The sequence below is a fragment of the Euprymna scolopes genome, chromosome 44 (genome assembly GCF_053919585.1).
Source record: "Euprymna scolopes isolate OS-2025 chromosome 44, ASM5391958v1, whole genome shotgun sequence".
In the NCBI taxonomy this organism is placed as follows: Eukaryota; Metazoa; Mollusca; class Cephalopoda; order Sepiida; family Sepiolidae; genus Euprymna; species Euprymna scolopes.
In genome coordinates this window covers 36,548,606-36,564,988 of record NC_136525.1, presented here as the reverse complement: position 1 = coordinate 36,564,988, position 16,383 = coordinate 36,548,606, and the positions used below count along the sequence as shown (strand labels likewise).

Genomic DNA, 16,383 nt, shown 5'->3' with positions numbered 1-16,383 from the left:
ACTAATCTGATAGATTTGCCACTGATTTATATATATATATATATATATATATACATACATATGTATGTATACAATTTTTTGAAAGAAAAATTGTATACATACATATGCAGTTACAAGGGTAATAATCACAGTTTAGAATGTCACCATATCCATGATTTCCTTCGTCTATGGTCATATTTATTACCCTTCCCCCCCACACACACGAAAAGATTTGGCAAAAAAGGTGCGAATGAAAAGCAAGAGGCGTTATCTGACCTATAAAAATGCCTGAGCAGCCCTACAAATAGGGGCACCTCAGATGATTAGCAATAAACTAATCCATTCTCAGAGAGAGAAGGTATAGCTTAAGAGTGTGTAGATATATGGGCTGCACAGAAGCATACTTTAGTCTGAGAGAGCAAAACTATTACGGTCTCAGACTTCCTGGTTAATAAAAAAAAAAATCAAAGATGAATTTGCAATTCTAAGACTAATTGGACACTCATCGATAAATTATCAAATTTTAACAAGGAAAAAAACCATGGGTATGGCAACATAAAAAATGTAATTACCTTAATACACATATATACATGCTATGAACAAAATGGTATTCAGATACACAATGCCACAAAATTAACAATCATTTTTCATAAAAAAATAACATTAAAAAATAAAGGAAATTCAAAATTTGCTACAAAACAATTTAAAGTACGTGCATGACAAAATAATTTGTAATTTCATTAAAAATTTTTCAAATAAGAATTGAATATTTCATATTCTTTTTATTCTTCAGACTACTGTTCCCATCTCGAGTGCTATTCTCACAAGGTTTCAGTTGATTTAACCTCCAACCTTTTTCAGATATATCTTGTCGAACTCAGGCATGTTTATTGCCCGCAAGGATCCATGGCATAGTGGATAAAGTACTTGATAAAATTCAGTTGTAAATTTAGACTCTTCTGGGGTTTGAGGGTTCCATCTCCAGTGCTGATGACACTCAAAATTCAACTGCAAATTACTTAGGACTTCTACTCAGTCATGGTTGACGGAATGAGAGCATGCTAGCACTGTGGATTAAATTAAGGGTTTTGTTTGAAATTCTATGCAGATTCCAGAGTTCAACAGAAAGATTCCAGAGAAGAAAGAAGGTCACATTGTGAAAATGACACTCGAGATGAGAATTCAAATAATATGAATAGTCCTCATCTAAAAAAATCCAGAAACAGAATAAGTATTCTGGTCTGTCACACTCAAATTTTAAATACCAGTTTTGTTGGTCTGTCATGCTGAAATTTTCATTATTAAAATCTTGGATTAAAACAGCTGCACTGATTTGATTTTTGTTTTAAATTTTGCTATTACAAATTTATAAAATATAATTTTTTTTTCCAAATAAAATATAATCCACACTAAGGTAACAAAGAAAAATAAAACACAACAAAACAAAAAAAAGAGGCAAGTTTGAATTTCCTTTGTACAAAGAAAATAAACAATCGTAAAAAGCAAAATGTTCACAACTCATTATTTAAATTATAAATGATCGGTTATAGTCAGGTAATGTACTCCCTAACTTCCGGCGTGTCTGCTACCGGAAGCGGTGACAAGGCAAATCAGTTCCTTCACTTTTATCATTCTTCAGTATTTCTATTGTGAAGCGATTTAATGAAAATAAAATATAAGAAAAGTATACAATAAAAATTAAAATTATACAGATAAAATAACACAATTATTCTTTATTTGCACTTAAAAAAAAAAAAAAAAAAAAAAAAAATACAAGTTTTTATTTTATTTGAAATTTTATAAGAAATGTTTATGAAATTATAAAAAAATAGGTTTTTTATTTTAATTTATATAATAAACATATATTTATGAAGGCATAAAAATAAAATTATTGAAATTAAAACAATAAAATTTCAAATATCATAAAAAACAGATATCCAATACAGAATATTTAAAAAAGTGTAAAGAATTCTTGAAAAAAATAAAAATTAAAAACATAATAATTTCAATAATTCTTAATTAAAATAAGATCGAAAAAACTTTTCAATGATTATTAAATGAAAAAGAAAGATCGAAAAAAAAAAAAAGAAAAAAAAAAGAAAAGAAAATGTACAGTGAAGGAACTGATTTGCCCTGTCACTGCTTCCGGTAGCAGACACACCGGAAGTTAGGAAGTACATTAGCTGACTATAACCAAATAATCCAGTCTTGTTTATTTTTTGTACTGAGTCACTGCTTATCATGGCTGAAAAGCCACCTGAGGATAAGAGGTTGTCAGTTGGATAGTGAGACATGAAGATTGGTAACGATGGTTCAGACGATAGAATTTGATTATTTAAGGATGGTTCAACAAGGAATTTAAAATTAGATTTGGAAATTACCATGTTGTAGCCAGTTGGGAAGCACTCCCATGGTATTGTTTGTGCTCTAGACAGGCATTTCTTGGGAAAAAAAAACACAAAAAACTTTGCTCATATACATTCTGTATACTTTCAGATATGCAAAGAAAGGAAAATTATTTACAGTGATTGCAACTAGACGAGTATTTGGTGTGAATATTTTGCAGGGGGAACCATAGATTGAAGCTCAGTTGTGCACCTACCATGAAAATAACAATAGATTAGAGAAAGACTAGCAACTTCTCTTCTGTGATAAGCGAAGAGGACATCCCTCATTAGATTTCAAAGTCAGTTCCGTACTTGTCATCAGAAAAGGTGCTTTTAGAGGCACCTCCCAGATGTGACAACTGTACTCCATCTTAGGATGTATTTGATTTTTATACAGATAAAGGATTATTACTTCAGGACTGAGATACTTTCAAATGTGAGCTTGTTACAACAAATGATAATTATCAAAATTATATTAGCCTAACATTAATGTTGTCCAACAAATTTATCACACTATGTATTCAAGGCTCTACATTGCGAATGAAACAGTCACATTTGCGAGTGATTTTTCAAAATGGCAACTAGAAATAATGAAACGCTTATTTTTTGGCAATTGTGTTTCTTTCACTGACAATCTTCCAAAGCTAACTACTGAGTGAAAAATATCTTTTCAACTTTTTTTTTTTGTTAATAAAACGAGCAAAGTCAAATTATTTAAACAATAAAAGGTTTAACAAAACAATATAATTTTTTTTTTTTAACAAAGGCTGTTTAAAAAAATATCTGAAGATATTAGAATGTTTATACCTTCAAGTATCAACATAAAATTCGGTATATATCTAGAATTACACTTGTTAAAAAAAAATACAAAAAAATGTTTATGATGTATATACTCATCATGAAACGAAGATGTCATATTCTAAAAATCATGTGGGTTTGGCTAGTAACTTTTCTATTTGGCTAGTAAACGAAAATATTTAGTTGTCAAAGGTCAACTAAAGATAAATTTGTCCATAGAGCCCTGGTATTTATCCTTATTAGCAAGTATACCTAGCATTAAATAACAAAATTGAAGAATTATGTGTAAAATATTTATTTGGAAACTTCTCTACCTCTAATTAGCTACTTGTAATTCTCTGATAACTGGTTCAGCATAATAAAAGCAAAAAACAATGAAATGATTGCTGTTTGACTTAATTTCAGAATCATTTTTGCTTAACAAAATGTGATTCCAATTGGTAGTAATTTCAAATCTTTTATTAAGTAACTTACCCCTATTACTAAATCTAATAATTTCTACTTTTTCATTTAGATATAAGTAGCAATGTACATTAAAAGATTTAACAAGTATTAGCTTTTTTAATATTTTCGACTCTACTACTGGTGCTCTTACATTTTTAAGTTCAAAAATATTTTAATTGTTAACTACGGTTTTATTAGATTCAGTTAGTGACATTGCCAATTTTCTTAAGTTATATTTCCTTATATCAAACTCTTCAATTGGTTAAAAAATATTTAAATTATGAGCCGATTTTTGTACTTACTGAATTAAGTAGATATAAATCATAAAACTATAAAATTCGATAAAGAAATTTGAAATGAACACATCTTCACTTGAAAAAAGGAAAAATAATGAGTTGTGTACATATTTCAAAAATAAAAGAATCATGAAAATAAATAACACTTCTACTTACCTGTTTTTCTTCTTCTTTTTTCGTGGTGGGGTTTGAGTCCGGTCCTCTTTCAAGTCTGGAATGTGCGCCATCTCCTTGATTGCAAACTCGTACACCTATGCAGAAAGCCGCAATACCTGTATCGTCAGTTTGGTTCAATCTAAACAGAGTACATGGTGCAAGTATTGCTAACATAACGAGCAGGTGCGCATAAGTGTAAAGCCAGGTTCAACATTGTTACACGCCAGTAAGTAGTAATTAAGTTAGCTAGTGTGAATTTTGACAAGGGTCACTTTTATTGCACGTCACGATAACCCAGATCTGTAAAACAAAACTGTTCTCAAGATTGTATGACACATGGAGGACAAAGTAGGGGCAAAAGGTCAAAACGTAGTCGAACAATGACATGACGTTACGTTTTCAAGTGAGAGAAACTTAGTTTTTCAGATTAGTTCTCTCCAGGAAGTCATCTGAACGCAGCTCAAAAAAGTAGAATGATCTCTAAAGTGAATGTTACACATGTCTGTCCGTCTGTCACGCATTTCTCAAGTCAGAAAATCAAGTTTAAGAAATAAATAACTAGAAGATAACATTAGTCTTTTGTCCAAGAACATAGTGTAGTATCTGTTCTGACACTGCACTTCACCTATTCTGTCCTCGGTCAGTGAAGGAGAAATCCTTCACGACTGAGACAATTTTAATTTTTGTTCCTATCTGGAGTGTCCCTTTTTGGCGAGCTGGATTTTCCCAACATAACTGACCTGGTATCTAACTCTGCCCTCATGAGAAGGTAAGTAAATAGGAACATTAGTTTTTCTCTTTAAATACATTCTCTCCAAATAAAAACTTGAAAACTCGGCAAACGTCTCCTTGTGTCTTTCAGGCATGAAAAGTTATTATTTTATTTGTTGAAAAGACGATGCAAAACGCTCACTCATGAAATAATGATGAAGAGAAACAACAAAGTCAGTAATAAAGAGAAAAGAAGAATAAATGTAATTCACGTCATATATTTTATTAAAAGATCGCCAGCATTGCCCGGTCATAAAATACACCTAAATATTATATTTTAAGTCATACAGAAACCAATACATGTGCATGCAAGTATTTTTTCTAAACAGTTCACTTCTTGTATATAAAAAAAATACTTGAGCTGAGATTGAAACCAAAACAGAAAGTGACTCAAGTATGATAACCATTCGGCCAGCTTGACAATCTTTAAAAAGAGTTTTCAAGCCTACTTATTCTTAACATAAGGAATCTGTCATGAGAACCATTCAGGCATGCACACTCGTGAAACAGTTGAAAAGCAGATAAAAATCCAATGATCCTCACATACCACTTTTTTAATTTTTACAGACCTTTTTCCAGATAAAAAACAATGAAAAAGTTTTCCACATATCTGAATACCCTATATACCAAATTTCAAGTCTGTAAATGAAAAATTTGTTGAGTATATAGGTTGAGAAGTGTCCTCACACACACACATTCTCACTTTTATAGATATAATAGATAAAAGAAATTGAAGCTTGTCGCTGACTATTCAAAAAGTAAAAAAGATTGACTTAAGCGCAAAAGGTGCATAAAAGAAGAGCACAAAAAAGTTTGTATAAAGAACATTTTATTGATTATTTTATTAAATTTTCCAATGATATCTTTTTTTTTTATATTTATATTCATTCAAAAACAAGGCAGATTGCCATCAAGATATAAGAGATTACTTTGAATTAGGGATCACATTTATAGGAACATTCTAGATGGGTAGTTGTGCAATGAGATAGTTGTTCACATTACATTTAAATCCCTGCATGTCACTAAAGTTAGGAAAACAGTGAGCACAGAGAGAATTCCAAAGACAAACAAGTTTGAGGAAAAAAGAAGAATAGTTTTCTGGCAGCTAAGGACCTCTACAGTTATGGGGTGAGGTTTTGCTGATTGTCAGGTTAATCACAGGTATTTATACCAAGAGGGAACAAGCAAAGATCCACCAAAGCATATTCCATTGAAGCACTCATGCAACAAGCATAGAGATACACTGTGATGGGACAGAGATTGGAGCTTCGTACACAGTGTGAGGCATATTAGATTAGAAGCTGTAATTCTTTTTTTGACCCTGTCTAAGATGGAGGGACTCGTAGTTAATGCACCAAATGTGGCAACAGTAATCCATACATGGCTTTGTAGAGATATAGGATACTGGTAGGTGTGAGAAGTTTTCTAGCCCTGTAGAGGAGCTCACCTTCTTTACAGCAGACTTGGCATTATCTTCTTTGCATTTGATTATGTTTGACCAGAATTTTTAATAAAACCTTGAAGAAAACTCAGCAAACACCTCCTTATGTCAGTCTTACATGACAAGTTTTAGTCATCTTGGTTAAACAAATAAGGTGATATGTTTGACTCTGCCTGATCAAAATTTTGAATTCTGTCTTATTCACATGCTGAAAAAAGAATTTCAATTCATTTCTCCAATTAAATATTAGATACTGTGATACGATAGATCGCCACCAACTGAAGCCATGGCCTTACAGAGTATTAGGAAGTGATTCCTAAGGAAAGAAGTTATTGGAAGTAAAAAAAAAAAGCCACAACAAAGTTAAAAATGATTCACCAAGGAACACAAAAGCAGTCGGAGGTTAAAGTCAACTAACATACTTCCTAACTTTTGGTGACAAGGCAAATAAAAATAAGTTAAATCGCTTTTTTCTCTGTCTTCCCTGTGCATGTTTTCTTTTTTTATGTTTTTCTGATCATTCTTTTCTTTTTATTTAACAATCATCAAAAAGTTTTTCTGTCTTAATTTACAATGATTGAAATTAGTTTTATTTTTTCAAATAATTATCGAAAACATTTTTTGCGCTTGAAAACACCTTTGTGCTCTTTTTTGAAAATTATTGAAAACACCTTTTGTGCCCTTTTTTTTTTTTTAAAGAATTATTGAAAACATCTTTGTGCTTTTTTTAAAATTATTGAAAACACTTTTTGTGCTCTTTTTTTTTTTAATTATTGAAAACACTTTTTGTGCTCTTTTTTTAATTATTCAAAACACTTAAAAATATCTTTTAATATTTTATTTTGAGAATAGTATGTATTAAATGTTTAAAATTTTGTTATTTTGATTTCAATAATTTTATTTTTATACTTTCAATAACATAGGTATTATATGAATTTAAAGAAATAACTTATTTTTAAAATTAAACAAAAAAAAAAAAAACTTTTTATAATTTCATAAACACATTTCTTATAAAAATTTCAAATAAAACAACTTATTTTTTTAAATTTTGTTATTAAAAGTGCAAATAAAGACTAATTGTGTTATTTTTATCTTTTATAATTTTGTTAATTTTTATTGTACATTTCATAATAAGGTCCTTTTCTTATATTTCATTTCAATAAATCGCTTCACAATAGAAATACTGAGAAACAATAAAAGTGAAGAAATCAATTTGCATTGTCACTGTTCCCGATAGAGTTACACCAGAAATTAGGAGTATGTTAGCTGACTATAACCCAGTGGGAAGTGGGATGTATAGTCAGCTAAAAGTGGCCAAAATGGCAAGTCATTTTCCGCTAGACAAAAGATTGGATATTTTTAAGTCGATAAATTTAGGAGCCATAGTTAGTTTACAGAGTTTTAAGTTTGTAACAATTTGCAACTCAAAGCAGATCAGGCAGTTTTAGCTGATAAGGAGGTGAATTGATCAACTGATGGACTGATAAAGATGCTTCAATAGATGATGTTTGTGTGTGTGTGTGTGTGTGGAGTTCCTTTATTACACGCACTCAGACCACAACTGATCTATACACAATGTGTCGTAGTTGTGTTTTCTCTTGTGAGTTTGCCTTGTTTTATTTTTTCATACTTGCAAACTAGTGCTTGTGCTCTTGGCGATCCCCAATGTGAAGGATGATGACACAGAGAACAGAAGATATATGGGAAGAAAATGATGCTACAAACAGAATTGGGATCTGCAAGAATTTGAAAGACTAACCCTAACCCGATGACGACATGGAGAACAGAAGATGAAAACTGCTTCTCACTAAGATAAGGTTATTAGTAATTGTTATTTGGGATTAACTTAGAATCCACCTGCCTGTTCATTGGCTTGAACCAAAGTTGCATGACAGTTATAATAATCTGCTTGTTCAAAATATACAGGATATCTAAAAACTGTTAAAAAAAAGGGGAGAAAGGGATAAAAATGCATTAGTGTTAGGATTAGGGGAGAAGGAGATAGAAGAGGTTGATAGCATTAGGATGGTTGTAGAAGGGGATATTAGGGTTAGGGTTAGACAAGAGGATGATAGAAAAGGGCATTATGGTTAGGAATAGAGTGAAGAGAGGGATAGAAGAGAATATTAGGGTTATGGTTAAAGGGAGAGGGGAATAGAAGAGGGCACAAGGGTTACGGCTAGGATTAGGAGACAGAAGGATGCAAGTGGGCATTGCAGGCAGATATTACCTGTTTACAATTTTTGGAGCCAATCAACTTTGCAATCACACAGTAGTTGTTGCGATAAACATCATGCAAAACGCGGAATAAAGACTCTTCGGCACCGCTCCATTCTTTGCTGGTGGGCTTCTTCCGGATTGGAAACATTATTTCCGAATCTGCAAAAATGAACAGAATATAAAGAAATGATTTATGTAAATGAATGAAATTTTACACACACATATTTTTTTTTAGTGTTGAGATTATTAATCGGAATCAGGAAAAAAATAAAATTTTTAATTTTATTTTTTAAATATTTATTAAAAATTCAGAATTTTAGGGGTATCAGAATCGGAAATTTTTTTAGCCTAATTTTCAATTCCAAACACAATTCTTTTAATTTGTTTTTCTTAACAAATAAAATTGAAACACAATGTATTCATGCCTGGTCTGCAAGTACTTTAACGGTGCTTGCTCTGACGAACTGCAAGCACTCGTACCACCTCAATGTAAATATCCCCGACAAACCCGACAAGCAGCTAAATCCCACCCCTTCATAGTAGAGATCCCTAGATGTAAAAGAGCCTTCTACTCTAGAACCGCTAGACTTTGGAATTCCCTTCCAGGTTCCTGCTTCCCCAACGGTACTGTCATGCAGAAGTTCAAGTGTAATGTGAACTGACATCTTGCTGCCCAACTCCCCACATAGTACCCCTGTAAATTATGTCATTGATAGTAGCCCCCTACATCAAAGTGGCAACATACCTTGGTTGGGGTGAAAATGTAATAAAAAAAAAAAAAAATTTTTTAATTAGAAAATTGTATATTTACAACATAACTCTAAAGCTCAAATTCCATTTCCAGATTTAGTATCAACTCTCCAAGTCTAATTTATGCTTTTTATTGGAAAATGACAGTAAACAAAGTAAATATTCTAGAGTCCACTTAACCCATTCCCTTCGTAAATTGTTTTGAATATTCAAATATATTTTTACACTTATTTACTAAACGTCTATATACCGCTGTATTTTAGTATAAATTTTTATTTATACAAACATTATTGGCTACACATATGCATACACAGTTCAGCTACAACCTTATTTAAAGTCTAGTTTTCTCCGCCAATACTTTGTAACAGTCTTTGTATATCTTTTCCCTCTCATCTGTTTAACCCAGCATCATTGAGGACATAAACTTCTACTAAGGTTGCTTCTTTCTCCTTCTTGTCCTCTATCTATATAATACTAAAACTCTGTCGTTCTTGGTTGTTTGCTTGCGCAATATCCTCCTCCTACTACTACTACTACTACTACTCTGCCTCCTCTTCCTACTACTACTACGCCTCCTCTTCCTTATCCTACTATTACTACTACTGGTTGACATGTATTTTCCCTACTACTACTCTAAACAGATTAACTCATAGAAATCGATCTATATTTTTTTTTCATTTTAATATACTTTCATAGAAATGTTTCTGTTATGTCACAAAAAACTACTTTCTTTACGTCACACGTGTCATGCTCATACATTAATTCCATAGCTAATATAACATACTGACCCCTTACGGGATGTTTTGCAACTATTCTATATTACAACTATACTGTCGCATTTTTCTCACAAATAAATCAACTTTGACCTGTTGACAACATATTTTTTTTTTACTGTGTACGTTTTCAGCAGCCTATTTTTTTTTTTTTTTTGCGTTTTAAATTATTCAAATAAAAAATTGTTAATACTTTCTGCATTTTTTTTTACATCGTTCATTTCCGTATTACGTTTAAGTTATTTTAACGCAACTTATAATTCAATGGCTGTAAGTTTTTTTTTGTTTTTATTTCAAAAATAAACAATTATAAACAGAATGACTCATAGAAATCTATCTATATTCGTTTTTCATTTTAATATACTTTCATAGAAATGTTTCTGTTATGCAAAAAAAAAAAACTATTTTCTTTACGTCACAAGTGCTACACTCATACATGAATTCCATAGCTAATATAACATACTGACCCAACGGGTCACGGGTAGTCTAGTATATATATATATATATATATATATATATATATATATATATATTAAAAATGTAAAAAAAAAAAAAAAAAAAAACCAACTATTTTCTTTACATCACAAGTGTTACACTCATACATGAATTCCATAGCTAATATAACATACTGACTCAACGGGTCACGGGTAATCTAGTCAGATTTATAAGCTCTGTTTTCTAGGTATTTAACTGTAGGAATTTATAGTCATAGTGGACGGTGTATAACTTATTTCCAACTGTTCTTTCCGGTATATGTTCACTATTTCTATTACATTTGATATTCAATTTTAACAGATGGTCCAGTGGAGATAGTTACATACTCCACTGTGTTGCATTGGGTGTGTGTATAATATTTTACCATATAGCAGTTTGACAGATTTAAAAACAGCACAGCTATTAAATTTATGGCTCCCCAGTGAAGAATACCTTTTCTCCAATAAGAAATTTAGACAAAACCCAGTTGCTATTTCACTAATATATGAATTTAAAAAACATGATGATATATAAGTAAATAAATAAATTAATAATAATAACAAACTGTGTGTGCGTGGGCTCTCTCTGGTGCTGCATGTGAGATGACGCTATAAAAAGTAGTGAAGAAATGATGAATGTGAAAAATGTGAAGGGCCAACGTTGCCTTCACATTTTCGCCAACTTTCAGAAAAATCTAATGGATGGGGCAAAAGTTATGGGGTAAAAAGTGCCATTTTTTACAATTTTGTGACATTTGCGACTCCTTTTGAACTCCTGGGAATGCCAAATCCAAGTGAAAATGGACAAACAGTACAGTTTCATGCCTTAAGACATGTATATTTTTATTCAGCATCATGTGGAAAGCCACTATATAGACATACATATCAAGTTTTTCAGTAATATGAAAAAAGAGCTTCAAAAAAGCATGTTTTTTTTTTAGCCCTAAAAGTCCTAGAGGGACGTGAACCAAAATTTTGCCAGGGTCACCCATACTGAATTAATATAAGAACAATGGCCTCCACATTTTGGCAAAGTTACAAGAAAATCTAAACGATGGATCAAACGCTATGGGGCAAAAAGTGTCATTTTTGTCCATTTTTAACCTCTTTTAAGCCCTGGTGATGTCAAATCCCAGTGTAAATGGATAACAGTGCAGTTTCAGTCATGTATATTTGACCACCGTGAAAAACTACTATATAGTCAGATATATAAAGTTTTTGTTGAGAAATATGAAAAAAGAGCCACAAAAAAGGACTTTTTAGCACTGAAAGTCGCCGGGACGTGAACCAGAAGTTTGCCAAACTAGATTTATATTAAGAACAATGGGCTCTACATTTTTGGAAGAATCTAATGGATGGATCAAATGCTAAATGTGTCAATTTTGGGGCATTTTTGACCTCTTGATCCCCTGGGGACCCAACAAATTTTTACAAAATCTATTTAATGAAATACAATTTGTGGCAAAATTTCAGGAAAAACTAATGGACGGTTATCTGGCAATCATCTGGACTAACGGACACCACTGAAAATATAGGTCCCTCTCCCATAAATCGGCGACCAAAATGTATAATACTGTTTTAATAACTATTTTGTGATACGTTAATTTTTTTATAATTTTGTTTTAGCCGGGGATAGGGCATTCTACAGGATGCCAGGCATTCTTCATCCGCTATCTCATTCATTCCTACCAGGAGATTCTTTTATGATTTTAACTGTTTCTTTAAGTGCAGTTGTTTTTATATGTCTTGCACTTGGTTCACCAGATATATTCATCAGATAGTTCCTGACGTTTTTTCCACAAGTCTAGTATATATATATATATATATATATATATATATATATATGTTTGTTTGTCTGTTCTATTATTTCTCAAATACTACTGGGCCGATCCAGCTGAAATTTTGTATGAACCTTTGTTATGTTAGGTGCAGCGAATTAAGCATTACGATATCCATTCAATGCAGAGTAGGGGATTAAGAGATTAGTATTTAATGCAGAAATGAGCACAAATATATCCATATTCAATCTTCAATTTGGCATAAAGCACTCATTCTACGTCAACAAGCTATAACTTATAAATCTATGGATAAAATAAACTTAAAACCTTTTTTCAAAAGTGTTCAGTACAAAACAGAGGTTTATAAATAAATTATATAAGCATTAAAACAGCCTAGAGAAATTAACTCAATGACACATTTTAGGTTAGTAGATGAATGAAGAACGGTTGAGATAGTAAGTTCAGTTGGAAAGGAAATATCCTCCCTCCCAAAACAAACATGAATGAACTGCAGAGAAAAATGAATAAATACAAAGCCAAAGATAGTTTAGTTTGAAAGCCAATTTCCAACAGCTGCCAACATATAAAACAGACATTAAACCTGAGAGTGATGATGATGAAGATGATGATGTCCATTCTAGAGTGCATGACTGTGGCCAGTTAGCCACTCACGCAGAATGAATGGTAAGAAACGAAAAAGAAAAAAGAAAAGGAAATGGAAACTATAAAAAAAGAAAATAGAAACTAAAAAAAAAAGAAAATAGAAACTATAAAAAAAAAGAAAATAGAAACTATAAAAAAAAAGAAAATAGAAACTATAAAAAAAAAGAAAATAGAAACTAAAAAAAAAAAAACGTAAAAAGAAAATGGAAACTATAAGAAAAAAGAAAATGGAAACTATAAAAAAAAAAGAAAATAGAAACTATAAAAAAAAAGAAAATAGAAACTATAAAAAAAAAGAAAATAGAAACTATAAAAAAAAAGAAAATAGAAACTATAAAAAAAAAGAAAATAGAAACTAAAAAAAAAAAGAAAATAGAAACTATAAAAAAAGAAAATGGAAACTATAAAAAAAAAAGAAAATAGAAACTATAAAAAAAAAGAAAATAGAAACTATAAAAAAAGAAAATAGAAACTATAAAAAAAGAAAATAGAAACTATAAAAAAAAAGAAAATAGAAACTATAAAAAAAAAAGAAAATGGAAACTATAAAAAAAAAGAAAATGGAAACTATAAAAAAAAAAGAAAATGGAAACTATAAAAAAAAAGAAAATAGAAACTAAAAAAAAAGAAAATAGAAACTATAAAAAAAAAGAAAATAGAAACTATAAAAAAAAAAGAAAATAGAAACTATAAAAAAAAAAGAAAATAGAAACTAAAAAAAAAAGAAAATGGAAACTATAAAAAAAAAGAAAATGGAAACTATAAAAAAAAAGAAAATAGAAACTATAAAAAAAAAAGAAAATAGAAACTAAAAAAAAAGAAAATAGAAACTATAAAAAAAAAGAAAATAGAAACTATAAAAAAAAGAAAATAGAAACTATAAAAAAAAAAATAGAAACTAAAAAAAAAAAAACGTAAAAAGAAAATGGAAAAGTCTCCATACCAGCATCATTACTTTTTTCACTATCGTCACCATTTGTCGTAGCAGTAATACCATTTTTCCTTTTTTTCCCAACTGTGCGCGGAGGAGAGGCCTTTGCTCGCTCTGCCCTCTCAGGGCCAGCCTTACCATCACATTTCGTCCCATCATGCTGATCACCGTTGCTTTGTTCTTTGTAGCCAGTCTAGAGCAGGAGAGAAGACATGGAATAAAGTAGGTTAACAAAAAAATTAACCCTTTTAGAAATCTATTATATACAAAAAGATGAATGATGAAATAAGGGAGAGAAAATGATAGAGATAAGGAATAAGGTGAGAAAGAAAGGGACAAGAGAGAGGAAAGGGGACGAGAAAGGAAGAGAGAGAGAGGAAAGGGGGACGAGGAGGGAGAGAGAGAGAGGAAAGGGGGACGAGGAGAGAGAGAGAGAGGAAAGGGGGACGAGGAGAGAGAGAGAGAGGAAAGGGGGACGAGGAGAGAGAGAGAGAGAGAGGAAAGGGGGACGAGGAGAGAGAGAGAGAGAGAGGAAAGGGGGACGAGGAGAGAGAGAGAGAGAGAGGAAAGGGGGACGAGGAGAGAGAGAGAGAGGAAAGGGGGACGAGGAGAGAGAGAGAGAGGAAAGGGGGACGAGGAGAGAGAGAGAGAGGAAAGGGGGACGAGGAGAGAGAGAGAGAGGAAAGGGGGACGAGGAGAGAGAGAGAGAGGAAAGGGGGACGAGGAGAGAGAGAGAGAGAGGAAAGGGGGACGAGGAGAGAGAGAGAGAGAGGAAAGGGGGACGAGGAGAGAGAGAGAGGAAAGGGGACGAGGAGAGAGAGAGAGGAAAGGGGACGAGGAGAGAGAGAGAGGAAAGGGGACGAGGAGAGAGAGAGAGAGGAAAGGGGACGAGGAGAGAGAGAGAGAGGAAAGGGGACGAGGAGAGAGAGAGAGAGGAAAGGGGACGAGGAGAGAGAGAGAGAGGAAAGGGGACGAGGAGAGAGAGAGAGAGGAAAGGGGACGAGGAGAGAGAGAGAGAGGAAAGGGGACGAGGAGAGAGAGAGAGAGGAAAGGGGACGAGGAGAGAGAGAGAGAGGAAAGGGGACGAGGAGAGAGAGAGAGGAAAGGGGACGAGGAGAGAGAGAGAGGAAAAGGGACGAGGAGAGAGAGAGAGGAAAGGGGACGAGGAGAGAGAGAGAGAGGAAAGGGGACGAGGAGAGAGAGAGAGAGGAAAGGGGACGAGGAGAGAGAGAGAGAGGAAAGGGGACGAGGAGAGAGAGAGAGAGGAAAGGGGACGAGGAGAGAGAGAGAGAGGAAAGGGGACGAGGAGAGAGAGAGAGAGGAAAGGGGACGAGGAGAGAGAGAGAGAGGAAAGGGGACGAGGAGAGAGAGAGAGAGGAAAGGGGACGAGGAGAGAGAGAGAGAGGAAAGGGGACGAGGAGAGAGAGAGAGGAAAGGGGACGAGGAGAGAGAGAGAGAGGAAAGGGGACGAGGAGAGAGAGAGAGAGGAAAGGGGACGAGGAGAGAGAGAGAGAGGAAAGGGGACGAGGAGAGAGAGAGAGAGGAAAGGGGACGAGGAGAGAGAGAGAGAGGAAAGGGGACGAGGAGAGAGAGAGGAAAGGGGACGAGGAGAGAGAGAGGAAAGGGGACGAGGAGAGAGAGAGAGGAAAGGGGACGAGGAGAGAGAGAGAGAGGAAAGGGGACGAGGAGAGAGAGAGAGAGGAAAGGGGACGAGGAGAGAGAGAGAGAGGAAAGGGGACGAGGAGAGAGAGAGAGAGGAAAGGGGACGAGGAGAGAGAGAGAGAGGAAAGGGGACGAGGAGAGAGAGAGAGAGGAAAGGGGACGAGGAGAGAGAGAGAGAGGAAAGGGGACGAGGAGAGAGAGAGAGAAGAAAGGGGACGAGGAGAGAGAGAGAGAGGAAAGGGGACGAGGAGAGAGAGAGAGAGGAAAGGGGACGAGGAGAGAGAGAGAGGAAAGGGGACGAGGAGAGAGAGAGAGGAAAGGGGACGAGGAGAGAGAGAGAGGAAAGGGGACGAGGAGAGAGAGAGAGGAAAGGGGACGAGGAGAGAGAGAGAGGAAAGGGGACGAGGAGAGAGAGAGAGGAAAGGGGACGAGGAGAGAGAGAGAGGAAAGGGGACGAGGAGAGAGAGAGAGAGAGGAAAGGGGACGAGGAGAGAGAGAGAGAGAGGAAAGGGGACGAGGAGAGAGAGAGAGAGAGGAAAGGGGACGAGGAGAGAGAGAGAGAGAGGAAAGGGGACGAGGAGAGAGAGAGAGAGAGGAAAGGGGACGAGGAGAGAGAGAGAGAGAGGAAAGGGGACGAGGAGAGAGAGAGAGGAAAGGGGACGAGGAGAGAGAGAGAGAGAGGAAAGGGGACGAGGAGAGAGAGAGAGAGAGGAAAGGGGACGAGGAGAGAGAGAGAGGAAAGGGGACGAGGAGAGAGAGAGAGGAAAGGGGACGAGGAGAGAGAGAGAGAGAGGAAAGGGGACGAGGAGAGAGAGAGAGAGAGAGGAAAGGGGACGAGGAGAGAGAGAGAGAGAGAGGAAA

The 16,383-nt window shown here is 34.3% G+C and overlaps 1 protein-coding gene across 4 annotated transcripts in view; it reads right to left on the bottom strand.

Moving 5' to 3' along the window:
* The window catches only part of LOC145268798 (histone-lysine N-methyltransferase EZH2-like), a 119,954-nt gene that overhangs the window by 57,675 nt on the left and 45,896 nt on the right, over positions 1 to 16,383 (bottom strand). For all 4 annotated transcript variants that reach the window (XM_080124414.1, XM_080124417.1, XM_080124415.1 and 1 more), the window contains exons 12-14: positions 13,873 to 14,053; positions 8,503 to 8,651; positions 4,061 to 4,155 (exon numbers count right to left, since the gene is read on the bottom strand). In XM_080124414.1, the coding sequence (XP_079980540.1) occupies positions 4,061 to 4,155; positions 8,503 to 8,651; positions 13,873 to 14,053 (425 nt within the window). The remainder of the gene's footprint in view (positions 1 to 4,060; positions 4,156 to 8,502; positions 8,652 to 13,872; positions 14,054 to 16,383) is intronic.